The sequence below is a fragment of the Leptinotarsa decemlineata genome, unplaced genomic scaffold, assembly GCF_025532065.1.
Source record: "Leptinotarsa decemlineata unplaced genomic scaffold, Ldec_3_MD MMD2_tig00000199_RagTag_RagTag, whole genome shotgun sequence".
In the NCBI taxonomy this organism is placed as follows: domain Eukaryota; kingdom Metazoa; phylum Arthropoda; class Insecta; order Coleoptera; family Chrysomelidae; genus Leptinotarsa; species Leptinotarsa decemlineata.
Genome location: NW_027412544.1, coordinates 10,969,738 through 10,992,070, shown reverse-complemented (window position 1 = coordinate 10,992,070; position 22,333 = coordinate 10,969,738). Strand labels below are relative to the sequence as shown.

At 34.6% G+C, this 22,333-nt stretch overlaps 1 protein-coding gene across 1 annotated transcript in view; it reads left to right on the top strand.

The window, feature by feature from the left end:
* The first annotated feature begins 4,623 nt into the window (after window positions 1-4,623).
* LOC111501953 (leucine-rich melanocyte differentiation-associated protein) overlaps window positions 4,624-22,333 on the top strand; it is a 131,591-nt gene continuing 113,881 nt past the window's right edge. The window contains exon 1 of the mRNA XM_074172927.1: window positions 4,624-4,992. Within this exon, the coding sequence (XP_074029028.1) occupies window positions 4,906-4,992 (87 nt within the window). The 5' untranslated portion in view covers window positions 4,624-4,905. The remainder of the gene's footprint in view (window positions 4,993-22,333) is intronic.

Below are 22,333 nucleotides of genomic sequence, written 5' to 3'. Positions count from 1 at the left end.
TTCATGAACGCACATCTTCTGATTCTAGTTCTACAAGGAATCTCAAAAAATGAGTCTGATTGTTGCAACAATTTTTTTCTCGAAAACTGTATGGGTGACATGAAAACAGTTTTCAGTATATAAATCTACCTAAGATTCTATAAGAGTTAGGGAATTTTCATGAACGCACATCTTCTGATTCTAGTTCTACATGGAATCTCAAAAAATGAGTCTGATTGTTGCAACAATTTTTTTCTCGAAAACTGTATGGGTGACATGAACACAGTTTTCAGTATATAAATCTACCTAAGATTCTATAACAGTAAAGTGATTTTCATGAACGCACATCTTCTGGTTCCAATTCTACAAGGTGTTTAAAAAGTGAGTCTGATTATTTCAATATTTTTTTCTGGAAATCTGTATGGGTGACAAAAAAACGGTTTTCACTATATCAATCTAGCCAAGATTCTATAACAGTTGTGTTATTTTCATGAACGCACATCATTTGGTTCCAATTATACAAGGTGCTTTAAAAAGTGAGTCTGATTGTTGCAACAATTTTATTCTCGAAATCTGTACGGGTGACAAGAAAACAGTTTTCACTATATCAATCTACCCAAGATTTCATAACAGTTATGTGATTTTCATAAACGCACATCTTCTAGTTCCAATTCTACAAGGTGTTTTAAAAAGTGAGTCTGATTGTTTCGAAATTTTTTCTTGGAAATCTGTATGGGTGACAAGAGAACGGTTTACACTATATCGATCTCACTAAGATTCTATAACAGTTGTGTGATTTTCATGAACTCACATTTTCTAGTTCCAATTCTACAAGGTGTTTTAAAAAGTGAGTCTGATTGTTTCAATATTTTTTCCTGGAAATCTGTATGGGTGACAAGAAAACGGTTTTCACTATATAGATCTACCTGAGATTCTATAACAGATGTGTGATTTTCATGAACGCACATCTTCTGGTTCCAATTCTACAAAGTGTTTTAAAAAGTGAGTCTGATTGTTTCAATATTTTTTCCTGGAAATCTGTATGGGTGACAAGGAAACAGTTTTCACTATATCAATCTACCCAAGATTTCATAACAGTTATGTAATTTTCATGAACGCACATCTTCTGGTTCCAATTTTACAAGGAATCTCAAAAAATGAGTCTGATTGTTGCAACATTTTTTTTCTCGAAATCTGTATGGGTGACAAGAAAACAGTTTTCACTATATCGATCTACCCAAGATTCTATAACAGTTATGTAGTTTTCATGAACGCACATCTTCTGGTTCCAATTCTACAAAGTGTTTTAAAAAGTGAGTCTGATTGTTTCAATATTTTTTCCTGGAAATCTGTATGGGTGACAATAAAACGGTTCACACTATATCAATGTTACTAAGATTCTATAACAGTTGTGTAATTTTCATGAACGCACATCTTCTAGTTCCAATTCTACAAGTTGTTTTAAAAAGTGAGTCTGATTGTTTCAATATTTTTTCCTGGAAATCTGTATAGGTGACAAGAAAACGGTTTACACTATATCGATCTTACTGAGAGTCTATAATAGTTGTGTGATTTTCATGAACGCACATCTTCTAGTTCCAATTCTACAAGGTGTTTTAAAAAGTGAGTCTCATTGTTACAATATTTTTTCCTGGAAATCTGTATGGGTGACAAGGAAACGGTTTTCACTATATTGATCTTACTAAGATTCTATAACAGTTGTGTAATTTTCATGAACGCACATCTTCTAGTTCCAATTCTACAAGGTGTTTTAAAAAGTGAGTCTGATTGTTTCAATATTTTTTCCTGGAAATCTGTATGGGTGACAAGAAAACGGTTCACATTATATCGATCTTACTGAGAGTCTATATCGATCTTACTAAGATTCTATAACAGTTGTGTAATTTTCATGAACGCACATCTTCTAGTTCCAATTCTACAAGGTGTTTTAAAAGTGAGTCTGATTGTTTCAATATTTTTTCCTGGAAATCTGTATGGGTGACAAGAAAACGGTATTCACTATATCGATCTACCCAAGATTCTATAACAGTTATGTAGTTTTCATGAACGCACATCTTCTGGTTCCAATTCTACAAGGAATCTCAAAAAATGAGTCTGATTGTTTCAACATTTTTGTTTTCGAAATCTCTTCGGGTAACAAGAAAATTGTTATCACTACGTCAATCTACCCAAGATTCCATAAGACTTATGCGATTTTTATGCACGCACATCATCTGGTTTCAACTCTACAAGGGGTTGATCGTTTCAACAATTTTATTATAATTATAACAAAAAAACGGTTTTCACTGTGTTGATCTATTCAAAATTCTATAAGAGTTGTGTGATTTTCATGAATACAATGAATCTCAAAAAATGAGTCTGATTGTTTCAACAATCTCTATAAAAATGTTAAACACCAAATAGTCTCAATAATTTCACGTTCAACCTATAGTGAATAGGTATCTCCAGCCACAGATATTAGTACGAGTGCTAATAATTTTGTATCCCAACCACAGATTTTTATTTTTCTCTACGTCGGCATGTGTGGCCAGAAATCTGTGGATAACTTCACGCCAATATTAACCTTATGTTCTCACAATCAATAAATCACAATCAATAAATGTTCCATATAAAATAAAATATTAATACAAAAACAAAACATTGGAGTCCGGGATTGCCCCACAACACGTGGGGTAATTGCGGATCGTCCATTGTAATGTACTTTCACCACTCATACAGTTTTCGTGAGCCCATAAATTACATTTGTAGCATTTTATCCAGTCTTCATTAGGTGGATCTTCATACTTTTCATCACAAATTAGGCAATAGTATTCGTTTTCCTTCCCATCTCTTTCATTGGCCTTTTTCTTCTCGCACGGTATGTTCTTTTCTTGAGCCTTTGTATGAATGCTATCATCGGAAAATAATTTGAGATTTTTCACTCCTTTTTTACCTTTGGTAGTACTTACAATTTTTGACTCTTTCTTTATTTTTTTCCAAAATATCTTTCATAGGGGTACTGCTTATTATATTTCCATATAGATACAGGGCAGAAAACAAGGATATATAATAGAAAAAAGGATATAAAATAAACTATGTGAACTATACGGTGTGTAGGGGTAATTGCGGATGGCCGGGATTACCCCCCTAAAATCACCGCCATTAGCCGACACACACAATACCACAAACCAATATTTTTATTTGAGGTTAGAATAGCGTGGCGGTTACTCCCTAAAAACATTGTTAAATGATACATTAATTCGAAAAAATAATGTAATATTTTTATGAAATCCTAAAATATTATACACCTATTCAATTTTAGTAAAAATATATATGAAATTTTTGATAAATCTTTGAATGAACATACCTTGTAAAACGAGCGCGTGGTCATTTCACCACTTACTGCGCGGCATCACGTCTGGAATGGACTCACGATTGCGTCCATCAGAATATCTTTCATTATTTTCTAACATATTAAAACATACACGTTCGCGATTACCCCGCGTCCGTGATTCCCCCACCTTCCCCTAATCATTGTGCTATCGACCATTTGCTACTATCGAAATCACGTGATTGATTTGACAATATAGTTGAAATTATATCTGAGAAGATAGATCAATGAAATTTGGTAATGAATCCTTTTGAGGTCAGCGGCAGTAGAAGCCGTCACTTTTAGCGCCGCCTGTACTGTAACAATGATATTGAAAATGTTAATCACGAAACATCCTGTATTTACCGTTTGAAAAAACATAATTCCAGTGACATAATAGTGGAATCAAATTTTTCACAAACTGCAATTACAATAAAACTAAAAGTTCAACTAAATTCTCAGGATCGCCTCAGCTCTTCCAACACCTCGGTTTCATAAAAGAGTTCTTGTTTTCAAATAAATAAATTAGTGATACAGTGTCATTTTTGCAACATTTCAGAAAATGCAACCTATTTCTAGAATGTTTTCTTATTTTTCGTAAATTAAGCGTAAAACAAAATGAAAGAGTATATTCTACAATATTCAACCAGATGAGGACACTAAACTCACAAAATGGTGATGATTTTCAACATTAATATCTACTCTACCCTTTGTAACGCAATGGGAGTTATTCAATAGTCTACTCACATCAGAAGAAGCTGACTGTTACTGCTATCTTATTTAATCATTTATGGGTGAATGTATCAAAAAGTAAAATTTGAAAAATATTAGCATCAAGCTAACAAGCTACCGTAACAAGTTTTTGTCCGATATCCCAACAGATATAACATCTAGCGCCCGCTGGACTTCGCATGGGTACCAGGACATATATACCTTAATTTTTTGTCGTATTGCATGTTACTAATAATGACCTATGATGAAATTCACTGAAACGAAAGTATGCTCAGAATTATCAATTTTAAGAAAAGAAAAGTTTTTGCTTTCTACGCCTCCATCTTTAAACAGAAAATGTACGAAACGTTCAAAGAAAGGAAGAAAGCAATCAATTTCTCACCTCAAGAAATAAGATGTGGTATGTATGAATTTGTGTAATTCAATAATGTGGCAACATAGCACATTTTATTCCTTTGCCCTGTTCCTTATGTTTTTATATAGTATCGTAGTCTGAAATTAGCATTACTGAAAAAAGTTCTTTAACACTCATCTTCCCATCTGGTCCTTCTTGAAATATTCATTCAACTATGAACTCATCAATTTCCATACAAACCCTATATGAATCCGTGCCTGTAAGTTGTCTATTCATTTGCTCCATGTTATTTGTTTTCCGACAGCAATGCAACAACGTTGTTACAACGTCACACTGATATTCAACTACAACACGATACCAGAGAATTCATTCCGTTCAACTGTCGTAGCGATAAATACAATTCGATCTAGTTCTTGTCACCGATGAATCGAATGTGATTTTAAGGGTTTCACAACGATGCAGTGAGTTCATGGAAAAAGGTTTTATAGAAACAATGGACGACGCAGAAGGCGACTTAGATATGCTGCCGAGTGCAATTACCTTTTTCGACAATCGGGTAAGTTTATTTAGTTATCAGCATGTTTACTTTGGAGCTATCAAATGTTATACATTCAGTCTGTCCAATAGATTGTACTTTTAATAATATGCAATGTTGCCGCTTCAATTCACAATTACTTGCTTACATGATTTTCATTTGAAGCACAAAAATTTTCAATTTGGCTCAATACATAATTATATACACCACATATACAATCTATAGCAGCATTGAGAAAATGAAATTTGTGAACCATTTAGATATCTTTTCAAAGCCATATTTTTAAAAAACAATAAGAATATATAAAAAATTGAAAGAACAATGAAAATGTTTCGAACCGAATGCCTCATCCAACAAAAAACCTAAAATTTGTGATGAAAAACTTTTCAAACAATTATGAAAACTTTTCGAAATTATTGTAAAATTCGTAAGATTGAAATCACTAAATATAAAAATTTAGGAACTGGAATGATGGGATTTAAAAAATCAATAACAGTTTTGTAAGTGACTAAAATAGTGCTCTAAATTGTATTTCACCTTTGGAGAATTTTTTTTGAGAAAAAATATATTCCTCCAACCACTTGAAGCAACAAAAATTTTCAAATACAATTCAGTAAAGCAGAAATATAAAAATTTACATAGATCAACGATAGATAATCATCTATCTATAATATATAATTTTTCGAAAAGTTGTACCAAAATTATACCGAAAGGCGAGTCAAGCGAAAAAATGGTTAAGTGACATGCAATTTGAGCTGAGTCACAAATTCAGATAGAGATAGAGTAAAAAAAAAGATGATCTTCATTCACTGGTCTTCGTGTAAGTTGAAGGTAACTATTATTGTAACCAAAGTTGGTTGGATAGAACTCAATGTGAAAAAACTGATGAAGTCAGGTAGTGCGAAATGGGACTTGGAAATATGTTTTCGAAATCCAGCTAGGCCTATTTAGTTTATCATGATCAATTCATGAAGGGAGATAAATCTCTAAATATTCTCCTGAGAAAAATTGGGGACAAGTTGGTGACCTGTTCACAATACTGTTTGTTAAAGTGAATAAGGAGCTTCAAATTGATATCATTGAAAAATATGTGCTTAACCCTCCATTATTTGAAGAGTGAACGTCGCAGATTGGATTCCAGATAAAGAAGCAATGGGCAGTATTCGAGGTGTGGTGTTACCAAGGTGCAATATAATGCTTTCAATGAGTCTGCATTTGTCAAAGCAGCAGTTAATTTTTGATGAATTTGAGAATGCTTCAGAGCATTTTTAACCCATTTATGCCCAGAACTATTTATTTCTTCTAATCTTTACAAATCTCACATATTATGGTTAAATGGCATTCAATTGAAGAAGTAACTATCGAAAAACGAATTTCAGTGAGGAAATTTAGTGTTTTGATATGGGTCGTTTTTGACCCACTTGGGCAAATAAGTATCCTATATGCAATGCACACATAAAAACAAGCAGAACTTTGTGTTTTGCATGTCTATAAAATTGAAAACTTTCAGATGAAAACAAACAAATAAAATATCATCCAAACACTTTTATTTTCTATGAAAATCTAAAAAACATTTATCATGTAGCGCAACTTCACACCGGTCACAAGCTTTAGTGGTTTTGTTTTTACAATGAGCACATCTTCGTCTTGTCTGTCCACTCAAAATAAGATGTTGCCCATGCCTCCGAGCTGCTGGACTAACAAGAATAGGCTTTGGGCCGGTTGATAAGGGAGGTTTTCCATACTTTTGCAGTATAGATAATACAATAGATCTTCGGAATTCCAGATTATCAATTTTTTTTCCAAATTTCCGAGCCAGTATCCATGCATTATTTATGGACACATCAAACATCCAGAATAAAATGGGAATATACCACTTCTTGCCTCGAAATCCTATGCGATAGTTTGCAACATTGTTGTCCATTTGGTCCACACCACCCATAAACCTGTTGTAACAATGTATCACGTTTGGCTGAGGTATTTCAACTTTCTGTTTCTCTTTTGCTGAATATCTAACAGCTTGACGGATCGGTGCTACGCCATATTCATTCGACAGCATTGTGACAACATTGTTGTCTTTCCAACGGACACAAACAATATTCTCATCTTTGTCAACGGCATTGTCAAATACACCCCTAGCCCTTTTTTTTCATTAGAGAAGAATTTTGAAGGGGGCATTTATCGGTACGGTTTTCTCGCACTGTACCCGTTGCGGCAAAACCCATTTCTCCCAATTTGCTGATAAGAGTGGCACTTGTGAAGAAATTATCAAAAAATAATGAAAATTCCAAATCAGGAAAATGACTCTGCAATAATTTGGCAAAATTTGTTACCACAGATTCACCTAGTCCAAGTTTTTCGCCAGTCTGTTGAGAATTTCGTCCTTGGTATACATCGAAATTGACACAATATCCTGATGGAGTTGCCAAAACCCATGCTTTGTAACCGAAACGGATTGGCTTTCCTCTAATGAATTGTTTACACCCGTTCCGGCCAAAATACGGGATCATGGATTCGTCGATAGACATACAAGAACTTACAAGAGCATATTTGATAAAATTTTGGTTCATTTTTTCAATCAAAGGACGTAACTTAGCCATTTTGTCATTCTGTGCTAAGTTGTTATTATCGGCTGCGTGTAAAAATCTAAATATTTCTTCAAATCGATTTCTTCTAATAGAATTATAAACCAAAACATTTCTGGTGTCATCTCGTCCTTCCCAAAACATGCGACGTCTGGGAACGGGAACGTAACCACTTACATAAAGGATTGCAATAAAAACAAGCATCTCGTCGTTGCCGATTTCCAATATACAATTTTTGCTGCCTGCATATAGGACGCTATTTTTTACAAGAAATTCCAATATTTCCGGATTCAAGAAAAGCTCTATAAATTCCAGAGGCTCAGATGTATCGCCTAATGTCAACACAGGTAAAAGTTCGATATTTGTTTGTTTTGTTTTATTTCCATTCAAGTCCCCTTTGACCCATTGTCGATTTTTTCGTGACTTTTTCTGCCTTCCTTCAGGTTCTCTTACGTTACTGTCTTCATCACTTGATGCGGTAATGGACAGCAAAGTGCTGGTTCAGAAAATAGTAAACTTGACTTTATTTTTAAACTCAAAAAAAATAAATTAAGTTAAAAATCGGGAAAGACTTCCACCTATCTGATGAAACCGTTCGGAGCGTCTTCGTCAGCTTCTGGAAGGCTTTCAAACTTGCAAAACGTAAATAATAAGCGGGTAATAATAATAAGCGGGTATTCACGAACGAAAAACAACTTCGTCCCTTGCGGTGGTCAATTCAAGACTAACTTCTCTGCTCCATCTCGCGCATGTGTAGAATCGTGGAAGTCATTTCATCAGCGCGAAATATTTGAATACAAGAACAATTGAAAAATAAAAAAAACAAAAGAAATTTGCTTCGACCATAATATTATCAAGGTTTTAACAGTTAAGGACATACACAATAAAGAGAACTGTAACATTCTCCCCACTTTTGTTGAATTATATTCAACAAACTAAGCAGTGGTAAGGGGACACAACTTGTTAACAGGTCTCCTATAAATACCACTATTGGTTTTGACTGTCGCTACTCGAGATACTCCATCCAAGCCAGGATACAGATTTAAAACTCTAGCGGTACGCCACTGTAAGGGCGGCATATCATCTTGCTTTACTAAAACTAAATCACCCACCCTCAATGGAGAATCAGGAGAAGTCCATTTATTTTTTTGTTGTAGAGTACTTAAATATTCCTGGTGCCATCTGGCCCAGAAATCAGCATGCATTCTCTGCAACAATTGCCATCGAGATAGACAATTTAATTTCAAATGTTTCGAATCATAATCTGGAAGACAAGTTAGGGGTTCTTTCGTTAAGAAATGCCCCGGAGTTAAAACTGATAGATCGTTGGGGTCCGTACTTAGCGGGTAAAGTGGTCGAGAGTTTAATAACGCTTCAATTTGAATTACTAATGTATGTAACTCTTCAAAGGTGAGGATTTGAGAACCAATTACTCTCGCAAGATGAGTTTTAAAAGACTTAACTCCTGCTTCAACTAAGCCCGAAAAATGACTACCAGTTGGAGGATGAAAAGACCAGATAATTTTCTCACTTTCAGTAACGTTTTTCATTATTTCCAAAATATATTTATTTGCTCCAACGAAATTCCGTCCGCAATCGCTAAATACATGAGAACAACGTCCACGTCTCGCCATGAATCGGCGCAAACCCGCCAAAAAAGCTTCCGTTGTCATATCCGATATCATTTCTAAGTGTACAGCTTTCGTAGCAAAGCAAATGAAAACACAAATATAATATTTGAAAGTTCTAGCTCCGCGGATTCTTACTAATGTAATATTGAACGGGCCACAAAAATCGACAGCGATAACCGAAAACGGTTTTACTTGTGACACTCGAGTTGCGGGAAGATCCCCCATAGGGGGTTGTAAACATCTAGGTTTGAGACGCCAACATTGAAAGCATTTACTCAAAACCTTCGAAATCGTGCGACGCGGTGACAAAATCCAAAAATTTTGTAATAGAAGAAAGTGTAAAGTTTGCAATCCAGGATGTAAATTCATTTTATGCGTATGTTCAATAATTAAATCAGTTAGTCTACTCGAACTTGGTAAAAGCAATGGGTGCTTTTTATCATAATTCAAAAGAGAGTTATTCAATCTGCCACCAACCCTTAAAGATCCGTGTTCATCAATGAACGCGCTGAGTTTTCTCATATATTTAGGCAGTGGTTTATTAGTTTTCAGTTGTGAAATTTCATTTGCAAATACTGATGATTGAGTGAAATTTACTAGAACAACAAGGACTTCCTGTAATTCGACTTCACTAAAACTATGTCCAACTACTTTCTTTAGCGGGTTTTTCAAATTGTAAATAAACCTTTTAGCATATGCTAAAATTCGTTTGATTTTATCTAATTTAAAATTTCTTCCAAAAAATTTGCTTCAGTAAAAGCTATCAGAGTTGATTTACGTTCTTCCTGATCATCTATACATATTTTGAATTTTTGTAAAGGCCACTCAGATTCTGGCTTACATAACCATGGTGGACCAGTCCACCACAGCGGATGATCAACTAGGTCTTTAGGAAGCAAACTACGAGATGCACAGTCTGCGGGATTATCCTCGGAGGTCACATGACGCCAACAGTTAGGAGAAATATTTTCTTGAATCATAGAAATGCGGTTTGCTACAAAAGTTTTATATTTGTTAGGATCAGACTTCATCCAATGTAGAACGATTGATGAATCGGTCCAAGCGTAAACTTGGTCAAATTTAATTTTAGTTGAATAAGTTTCCAAAACGAAAGCAACTAATTTCGATAATAAATAAGCAGCGGATAGTTCAATTTTAGGTATTGACAGCGGTTTGGTTGGAGTGACTTTCGATTTTGCACTCAGAAGTGATACTGAAATGTTATCATTCTTAATAACTCTTACATATAAACAAGAGGCATATGCATTCTGTGAACCGTCACAAAATGCATGTAATTCACATCTCATAAAATTAACGAGCTGAATGAAACGAGGTATAGCAATTAGCGATAAATTCGGTAACTGAGTTTTGAACTGTACCCAATTATCAACAATAGATTGAGGGGATCGATCATCCCAATCTATACCTTGCATCCATAATTGTTTCATTATCAACTTAGCACACAAAGTTACCGGCGATAAAAAACCGAGAGGATCAAAAATTCTACCAATTTCTGATAGAATATTACGTTTATTTATCTTGGCCTCTACAGCATTAATAGTGTAAGAGAAAGTATCCAACGAAGGGGTCCATTTCAACCCTAAAACCTTTATCGTGGATTCCGTTTCTTTATCTAATAAATAACTCTCATTATATGAATAACCTTCAGGTAAGTTTTGTAGAAAAACTATATTATTACTTGACCATTTTTTCAAATGAAAACCACCTTTTCTGCACAATTCAATCAATTGTCTCTGAATTTCTAGTGCTTCATCTAAGGAGTTACAACCGCCAATAACGTCATCAACATAAATGTTATCGGATAATAAGATTCGGGACGCCAAAGGAAATCTCAAACTTTCGTCATTGGCTAACTGTGTCAAAGTGCGAAGAGCAAGCCAAGGACTGCTTACAACTCCGAAAGTAACAGTACATAGTCGATATTCTATTAAAGGTTCTTGGGGAGTAAATCTCCAAAATAATCTCTGAAAATCTCTATTAGCGGGATTGATCAAAATTCTAAGGTACATGCGACTGATGTCCGATGTAAAAGCAATGGCGTGTAAACGAAAATTCAAAAGTATGGCTGAAATATTTTTTTGTAATTTAGGTCCTTTCATTAATACATCGTTTAGAGAAAAATTATTTGAACACTTGGTGCTCGCATCAAAAACAACTCTGACTTTTGATGTAGAACTGTCTGGCTTGAATACACAAGTATGTGGAATATAATATGAGGGAAAAGCATTTAATTCGGAATCTGGAATTTTTTCCATATAACCTGATTCGATATACTCTGAAAAAATTTTACTATATTCAACACACAAGTCCGTTTCGCGATGTAAACGTTTTTCCAAACTAAAAAATCGTCTAAGAGCGATTTCCCGAGAATTTTCGAATTTTAAATTGGATGTTTCTTTGAAGGGAAGAGATACCATAAATCTACCAGTATCTGTGCGGATAGTAGTTTTCAAGAAAATGTCTTCACACATCTTGTCCTCTTCAGAAATTATTGGCTTATTAGGAATCTCCTCTAATTCCCAAAACTTCTTTATTGCGTTTTCTAATCGAGCCATTTCGACAATATTCAAAAACGAATTTACATTTTTTTGTTGAACTTCACCCACTTTCCCAAATAAAATCCAACCAAATGATGTATTGAGAGCGGTAGGTAAATTTTCGTCACCTTTAATTCGTCCGTCCAAAAGAATTCTTTGAAAAACATCTGCACCTAACAGCAAATCGATTTGTGCGGGATTGAAAAAATGCGGATCAGCTAAATTTATATTTTCAATATAATTCCATGAAGAAGGATCTATCGAAAATGTAGGCATATTTGAGCTAATATTTTCCAAAACAATGAACTCTAGTGTTAAAGACGGTTGACTCGATGATAAAGGTTGAATAGTACAGTTGACTGCGCCTAGCGATGCTTGAGTGGTCATGTTTCCGATACCGAACACAGAAATTGACGACTTGAAAACTTTCGATCCCAAACGATTTACGCATTGCTTCGAAATAAAATTTGCCTGCGAGCCGCTATCGACCAGCGCTCGAACAACGTGTAAATTTCCTCGGAAATCCAAAATTCTCAATTGCACAGTAGGTAGTAAAACACTGTGCTGATCAAGGTTCGTGGTAAGAACTGCAGGGCCGGAGTCAGGATTTGAAATGTTCGAAGAACTTGCAATATTACGACTTGCAGATTCATTTAAATTATATGATTCAATATTTGATAGCGGTTTCTCAAAATGTAGCGTGGAATGATGAAATGCTGATTGGCAATAGCGACAAGTGTTAGATGAAGAACATTTTTTCTTAGAATGTGTATGACTCAAACAATTTGTACACCATTTGTTCTGCTTCACAATATTATACCGTTCTTTGGGCGATTTATCTAAAAATGAGGAACATTTATGAAGAGCGTGTTCACTTTTACATAAAGGACAATATCTGTTTCCAGAAACTTGGGTGTTTGCTATGAACGAGGATGAATTTCTGGAACTAGAAGGTCTTTGATCGCGATTCGTGCGAAAATTTTTATGTTTAGAGCGGATAATAGCTAATGATGACGCTTCGTAAGCCTTACAGTGATTGGTCAAAAAATCTATCATATGAGAAAAAACGGGATTCGTTATTGATTTAACATTAAGCTCTAATTCATAGCGAGACTCAGTAAGAGGATCTAACCTTTTCTTGAGCATGTTACAAAGAATGAAATCCCAATGTTTCGTTGGATAGTTTAAAGCCTCAAGCGCTGCAACATTTTCTTCGAAAATATCAATAAACTTTCTTAGTTGAGTTGGATTTTCGACTGACATGTGAGGGCTAGATTCAATTTCTTGCCAATAAGCATTAGCTTCAATTCGCGGATTGGAGTACCTTTTTATTAATGCATTATAAGCAATCATATAGGTATTTTCCCTAAGCGGTGTACAGGCAATTACACTTCTCGGTTCTCCCTCCAACACTGAGTGTAAATAAGAAAATTTTTCAATGTTTGAAAGAGATGCATTATTATGCACAAGTACATTATAAAGATCAATGAATGACGTGAAACTTTTGACATCTCCATTGAAAGTGGGCAACTTCATCTCAGGAAGTTTTGCTCTGGGTGCGGTTGGAGTATTAGGAGTGTTATTATTAATGGAAATAGATTGTTTCGTTAAATCTTCGAATAAATCAGAATAAATAGCCTGTACAGTAAAAAGTTCCTTTTCAAACTCTGTACGGACTGTTTCTTCGTCTGCTAACATCTCACTGGTTACATCATCACTGGAGCTCAAACTACTAATAATATTCAACTGGTGTTTTCCGAAATTAACAACAATTTCTTCCAAAACTTTATATCGTTGGCGGAACTCTGAATGAATATTGTAATCAGTGAGAGCCACATCAGCGACTCGTTTTAACTCTGACATTCGGTTGATTTCCGTGTTTCTAAGGGCTTTTAATTTTTTAATTTTATCACTCATTTCTGTATTTTGAAAACTTTCGAAATAATATGAAATACCTTTATATTAATATTCAAGAATAAAGTGAGCCCGTACCTGTCAACACTTTTTTGTTGTATCTAAGGAAGTCGACTCACCAAAAAAATGACAGCAATAAAAACGCTCTCGATTCAATGGGAATAACGACGATGACCTTGAAATATCTTGAAATAAGATGATCGAAGCAACTTTTTAAGTAAAAAATAATAAGAAAACCAATAATCTTGGCTCGATAGGACCAAAATGATGCGGTAATGGACAGCAAAGTGCTGGTTCAGAAAATAGTAAACTTGACTTTATTTTTAAACTCAAAAAAAATAAATTAAGTTAAAAATCGGGAAAGACTTCCACCTATCTGATGAAACCGTTCGGAGCGTCTTCGTCAGCTTCTGGAAGGCTTTCAAACTTGCAAAACGTAAATAATAAGCGGGTAATAATAATAAGCGGGTATTCACGAACGAAAAACAACTTCGTCCCTTGCGGTGGTCAATTCAAGACTAACTTCTCTGCTCCATCTGTCAAATCCATTATCATCTGGAGGAGTTATATAGATTGTATCTGGAACAGGATCACCTTCGGAAAGTTGTTCTATTTCATCTAACAACTCAGCCGTCGTCAGTGGTTTCTTCCTAAAATAGGAAAATGTATATCACATATCTGCCCAACGGGTCAATAACGACCCAAGCAATTTTTTATGCATTTATTTTTCAAACGAGCTAACCTAACCACAAAACAAATATTACTTCGTACAATGTGAAACGAGTATAATAAATAATTTGAAAAACAATAAAATCGATACTCAAATAAGCAACTTACCAGTACCATTTGTTATCCATGTCACACTGCACTATTTTGTCGACTAAACTTATGACGAATACCAAAAAACCTAACCCTCAGCACGTTCTGCAATATTATACTTAAGATGTTTATTATTTTGTCTACTGAATGCAAAAGTAGGCAATACCTTAAACATGCACGTGTATAACTGATAACCTAATTTAAGGACTGGGTCGTTTTCGACCCGTTGGGCATAAATGGGTTAATGATGAAGGAATATACAAATTGAAACTCAAGTTTGTTTCAAAGGTAACACCTAAGTATTTGATGTTGGAAACTGAATCCAATACCAGGTTGTTAATATTGTATTCAAAGATAAGTAGCGTTTTACAATGGTAAAATGTCATGACATGAAATGTATCGATGTGCATAACCGTCTCAGTTGAGGAGCACCAGTCAGTAATTCTGTTAAAATCATTTTGGAGGTTCAAGTCATTAGAACGAGAAGTGAGCTCATCGAATGATCTAAGGTCGTCTGCAAATAGAAGGAATTTACCAAAAGATACACATGACTTCATGTCATTTATGAATATGTTGAGAAGTAGAGGACCTGAATGGGAACCTTGGAGATTACCCGACGATACTATTACTCCATTGGACATGAAGTTGTTGACTGTGATTATTTGAGATCATTCATTCAGGTAATCTTCAATCTAAAAGAGGAACGACACAGATTTTATTGAATGCCTTGAAAAACGTATGCAAAAACAATTCACCTAGCAAACTGCCTCCGACAAGTAGTTTACGTAGTTCTCTGAATTCCGTCGATTTTTCAGATTACTCTTGAATAATGCTGTTGGAAAACAATTCTGTAGAATAATCCGTTATTATACCCCATTATACAGCTTCGTTATTTCATTCAACTTGGATATAGGCCGGTAGTTTTTTTTTATGTCAGAAGAATTTTTGCTCATGCGGATAGGTATAACATAGCTAAAAGTTTCCATGCATTAGAAAAACCTGCTTTATTCAAGGACTGAATAAAATTGTGTTAAGAGTAAAGTAAAGTAAATTTATTGACTACGTTGCATACTCAAATATGTTTGAAGCAAGTCATTTACAATTAAAATGAGTCATAAATATTGGACAACACAAACATTTTAAAAAATTATCTTAAATATTCTGCAGTCAGAAAAAAATCTCCACAAAGTTTGACCAACCTACAAATGAAAAAAGAAGAAGAAATAACACATGTTAACACATGTTCTAAATATTCATTGACTGAGTAAAAACAATATCTTAGAAGATAGTTTTTCAGCGATTTTTCTAAACTTAAATCGACTGAAAACTTCAAACTCATGGGGAAGACGATCATACAAATTATTGTCCAGGCTATTTTTTTGAGATTTTGTTAAAAGAAATCGTTCTGTTCGTACTGAATTGTAATTACGTGTGTTATAGTTATGTACATCAGACTGTCTGATGAAGGAACTCGACTTTTTGTGAATTTCAATTGAAACTGCAAACATGTATAATGTAGATAACGTCATTATCTTAAATTTCATGAAAAAATGTTGGCAATGTTCTCTATAATTATAGTGACTGATGATTTGTATAGCCCTTTTTTGAATCTTAGAAAAAAATAGGTTTTTTTAAGAATATGGGGACTAGTTACATCTCGCAATTGACGTAAAATAAATATTGTTGAACATTATTCACTTTTTAACTAATTAGTGTGACAGTTCCAAGTCAGGTTACTGTCCAAAGTTATTTCTAATAATTTTACCTCTTTCATTTCATCATTCACAGTACGGACAGAAAAATGCAAATTTCAGGTTTTATTTGTATTCAATTTGAGATTTGAGATTTCTTCCACACCATTCACTTCATTAGCTACCCTTGAGAGTTTACCGTTGTCACTCCCTGAAAGGATAAACATGGTGTCATGGGCAAACAAAACTGATCCACGAGGCTATGAAGGCTGTATGAAGTTAGAAATATCATTCAAATATTTTAAATGAATAGCAGTGGCTCCAGTACTGATTCGTGGGGCACCCCATGCTTCGTAAGTTCATATTGAGATATTGAATTATTACAGTTTTTGAATTATTACAGTTTACTGTCTCAATGAGAGACAAAAATACCCATCTGAAACCATAGTAGTAAAATTTCCCCAGTGGTATGTCATGGGAGACACAGTCGAAAGCCTTTAACAGGTCACAAAGCATTATTGACGTATGAGTCTTCTGTTCAAGTCCCTCGACCACAGCGCTTACGACATTTAAAACAGCATCTATTGTGGAGCATTCTTTGCGAAATCAAAATAGTGATTTGTCAAAAAATTGTTTTTCTTTTCAAAATAAGAGTATATCCGATATTTGAATATGTTTCCTATTATTTTTTAGAAGACTGTTATCATTGAGAAGGGACGGAAATTGTCTAAAAGAGATGTGTCCCCCTTTCTGAATAACGAAATAACCTTTGAGAACTTGAATGCATCTAGGAAGACCCATTTAGAAATATCAGATTTATCAATTTAGTGAATGGGTTCAACAGTATACTGTTGTTGATAATTTCACTAGCGTCTAAACACTTGGAGTTTTTCAGTGACTTTATGGCATCTAGAACATCCTCCTCGATTACCGGAACTAAGAAGAAAGAACGAGAAGGGGCTGGAAAATTTCTGAAATTGGGTATTTCACTTTTTGGTAGTCTTGGCAAAGACTTGATGATATTGTCAGCAACATTTATGAAATGGTTATTGAAATTATCAGAAGACACCATTGCAGTCCCTTTGAGTTTATTTCTGTCAAAATTTATCATTTTCAGAAACTCTTTTGATTTATTACCAAACGAATGAATCTACTTGTCGTATGCTAACTTTTTTGAAATTTTCAGTTGAGCTGAATGAAATTTTTTGAATTGTTTGTATGCAGAGATAGCTTCTAACTTTCTGCTCACATCAGCTGAAAGTTCCAGGCTTGATAGAATTTGCCTCTTCTCCTTCTGCGTATCATTAAACCACGACACTGGAGATACCTCATTTTTTGAAAGATACAATTTCATAGGAAATATTGCATTAACTAGCTCACTATAGGTTTCCTGTAGAAACTTGGCCAGAAACTAAGCATGATCAATTTTGTCGAAAATTTCCCATTGTACATCAAGAAGCGATAATTTCAGTTTTTCAATTCCGTTTTTCGTTATAATTCGATATAATAATTTTCCTTCAACAATATCAGTTTTCTCATGCAATACAAAATATAAACCTCGATGGTCAGTAAATTGGGAATCTGTGTTTGTGAAAACAACAATACAAGTGAACAAGAGTTGACGAATTCAACAGAAAATAAATATGATCACTTTAACTTTCGGTTTCACAATGTGATTCAAAACACCCTCAAAGTTTTGTAAAAATGTATCGAGATCTCCCTTCCCAGACCTATAAATAGCTGAAACTATTATTCTCTCATTCATTGATTAAATACCACAAAATTCAGCGTTTTGTTCACTATTGAATGAAATCAAGTCTATAGGCTTAAATTTTATTGAATTTCTGAGAAATATAGAGGTGCCGCAATATAATTATTTTCTACAAAAGGAAGCTGCAAAGATTTCCAACATGAAACGACTGGCATACGAAATTAGCTTGAAAACAACTTCACGCTATACCTGAGCCATTTCAATGATATTTCTTTAAGCAACACCGAAGTTTCAACCATTCATTACATATACTAAAAGAGGTAATTGAGGGGTATATTCGGAAATGATTATTTTTCAAATTGTTTTACGGCGAAACTTCGGATGTCTAGCAGTGAGGATGACAGTTTTCCATGTGAGATTTTACTTCTTTCATATATTATATTGTGTAGGAATCCTGTGAATGATATCTTATTCCATTCCATACGAATGTTTGGAATGTAAAGGGAATAGAGAAAAGTGTTTTTCGTATAATTAAGCGTTCATATAGAAGTATTTGTTTCGAAAGTATTTTTCTTTCGTGTAATTCAATGTTTATATGAATATAGCTCTTTCGGAAGGGCTTCTTCTTTCAGTTTTTCTGTGAAACTTACTTCTTTGCATGATATACACATCTTTGTATAGAGTTAATTTTTGAAATTGATTGCTTTCTTCGTTTCTTTGGGAAATTCCCACATTCTTTGTATCAAGATGGAGAAGTTATATTTGGTTCACAGTTAGATACTCTAAGAGATACGTCACCAAGCTGTTGACATCCAAATATATCTTTCTCTCTTGAAAAAAAAAATATGAACAGTGGTTCTAGACTCCACATGAAGATACGAACTCACTTTTCTAATAATTGAAAAATATTGACTGAAATTGAATCCAACATCGAAACCAAATTCACTTTGTTTTCGACTGGCAAAAGTAACCTACCTATATTGATTATAATCAATATGCTTCATGCTGAGAAGGATAAGTATCCTTCTCAGCATGAAGTATCCTTCTCAGCATGAAGCTATTTTCAGTTGAGAGTCAATGATAAATATCCGTCATACTGGATTAAAGATATGAATTTATTTCCAAATATTTACACAAAAATTTTTGATCAACTACTTGTCACAGGGGTACAGATATAATGATAGATATTCTATTATATTTGTGATGTTTCACTACCAATATTTTTCGCCCCTAGTGACCTAAGGTGGGTGACAAAACTTCATTGATAATGCTTTCCTATTTTCATTATCGAACGCAGAGTCTTGAACTCACTTGAGGCTTCAAATCAAAAGAGTAATATTTTTAGGAGTTACTTGTTTGTAAACTAAGCTTTCCGGCTTTCTACATCTCCATCATTAAAAGCAGTGTAGATACTTTCTAAAGAGAGGAAGAAAAAAAATAACTACAGTGAAAAATCTTTATGAAGATTAAAAGTTTTTCACATTTTTTCAATGATGGAGAAGTAGAAAGCCTAAAGCTTTCAAAACAAAATTTCTTTCTCTGTTCACAATGAACACTGTTTACCAAAAAATAATGAAACAAATATTTCGTTTGGGATACAGAACTTGTAGAGTCCAGAAGAAAAAAACTACCCGTTTAACTCCGGTTCTCAGTTCAATGGAAATTGTCAAATGTGTATCTACTGTCCGTACAGCGATTACTGCAAACCCCAACAACAACGCGATTTATCGGCAAAAACTTCTTCACTTTTTATTGACGTTAGTACATTGACTCTTGACAGAAATAGTATTTTCAATATAAAAAAATATTACAGGGTGGTTTGGTACAAAATTCAAAATAGATTTTTCAACATTTTCGTAACATTCTCCCACCTGAGCAATATTATTATTCGTAATATTATTTCTCACATAACATCAAGTATTAAATCAGGTTTTTTCGAAATTCTGCCACTACGCGTTTCCATAAAGAAATCGGGTACGCTGCTTTTTGACACTCCTGATTCGCCAGAATGCACTTGTGGAACACTATTGTAATCGGATACTCTGCTTTTTGAATTCACCCCCGCACATTCATCTTCTTCAACTGGAAGATATGGCGACCGGGATTCTTCTGCAACATGTTCCGATCGTTATTTCACAGAAACATCCGGATCCAAGCATTCGAAAGGATACAGCTTCTGTACTGGTCGAAGAATTTGACCATTCTTAGTTTGAACCCGAACCAGGCAAACTACACCATCTTTCCCAGGAAAAAGTTCAATAATTCGACCCATTGACTACTCAATACGCTTCTGATTGTCGTTACCTACCAGAACAATCTCACTAAGGAAGACACTTGGTGATATTTTATTTGATGCAATTTTCAGCGTTCCCAAATATTCATTTCTAAAACGTCGACACAGATCATCTCTCAATTTCTGTTTGTGTCTCATTTTATGACAGAGAGACTTTCTGTCTATTTGATCACAATCAGACATACCATACTCATTACGAAGATCATTTAAAAACATAGCTGGTGTCAAGGCAACTAGATTTGCTAGATCGTTGGACACATAAGTAATTGGTCTACTATTTACTACAGCTTCACACTCGCAAACCAAAGTTGTTAAATTTTCATAGTCCAGAGAAGCCCGACCCAACACTTTTCGGAGAAGAGTCTTCACAACACCAACTAAACGTTCCCAGAATCCACGCCAACATGCGGCTATCGGTGGGTTGAAACACCAAGTAACGCGCTGCAACGAACACTGTTCCGAAATTTTAGACCAGTCAAGTTTTCCAAAAGCATTTTCTAGACCAACAAAACATCTACCTTTGTATCTATAAATTGTCTTAGACCTCTGCGAGCAACGAAACGTCTCAAAGACAACATAAAAGCAACGTTGTTGACAACGAAGTAGTTAGTTCGAGATGTACCACACGATAAACGGCACAAGTGAATAAACAAATGTAGGCTTTATCTCTGTTTATCAAAAACAAAGGTCCAGCAAAGTCGATACCTGTTATTTCAAAAACATTGGCATGGCGAACTCGATCGATTGATAATGGTGTCGAGTTAACAGTCAACTTTTTTGCATTGAATCGTTTTGCATCGTTATTCATAACGATAACGGACCAATACCAAATAGCATACTATATAGCTTGTTGAAATAATATTGTTGGGTTTACTGATTACTACAAAAAGACACATTGTAAATATATTTAGATAGGCAATATTGTGAAACTAATTTTATATAGCTGAAAATTGTTCTATAAATAGCTGTAACATTTAAACATACATAATGACATATTGTAAAATAATAGAAAGGCCAATTGTATAATTAATTAAGGGTGGTACACTTGTACGGGTGGTATTACTGATTACCTACCTGTAAGATGTACCTGAATAGCATAACTAGCTTTAGTTTTGAGTAGTTTCTAGTTTTATCTTCCTCTTGAAGATGATCACTTGGTGATCGAAACACGTGTCGAGGTGTAAAAATAACGATTTGGTGTTGGGAAAAAACTCCAGTGATATTTAATAGACTAGGCAGTTCATGAAACAACCAATTTCTAAATTCAACAGATGTGTCTTCATCTACAGGCTCGTCCCAGGTAAGGTTCTTATTCCACAATTCTTGTAACAGCAATTTTGGAACTAATGTAGCAGGGCACACAAAGCCTATAAGATCAAAGGGCTATTGACATGGTAATGTATTCTTCTTGTGAGATCACTTCTTTTAGGCAGCTTGGATTGATATTCAGTGTATCTCGTACTGGATCCCACATCAATCTCAATACTGGCAAAGGTACTACATCTTCATTGTTCTAGTTACTATCCTTTCTAGTGAACTCCCACCCTCTTTAGTCAAACTTACCCTCTGCCATAATCATAGTGGCTTCTTGCAAAAACATATTGAGAGTCAATTCATCAGAAACACTTGTAACGCAGTTGTCGACATAAAATCCTTTATTTGCCAGCTTCAATATTACTTTACGGGAATATCTCGTGTCGCCGCTTTCAGTCCTTCTTAACATTTCTTCAAGGTGATGTTCAATGGTTGGTCCTAAGAGGAAAGGACTGCTATTAACGCCAAAAACAACTCAACAGTGGCGAAAGGTCAACTCATTTCTATCTTGATCAACCCATAAGAAGCGAAAAAAATCTCGATCCCTCTCGTGAGGACTAATTTGCAAGAATGTCTTACGGATGTCTGAAACTATTCCAAACTTGTACTCTCTAAATTCAAGCAAAATTGAGTGAATCAATTCGATGTAATTTTGACCTTTTTCCAAACAATCATTCAAAGAAGGCTTGTCTTTTTCATGAGCAGACGCATCAAACACAGGTCGGATCTTTGTTGTAAGGCTATTTTCTTTTATGACTGGTCTGTGAGGCAGATACTGGATGCCTTCCTCTAGCCAGCCTTTAAAGTCATAAGATCGAACAAGGTTTTGATTCTGTAATTGAGTAT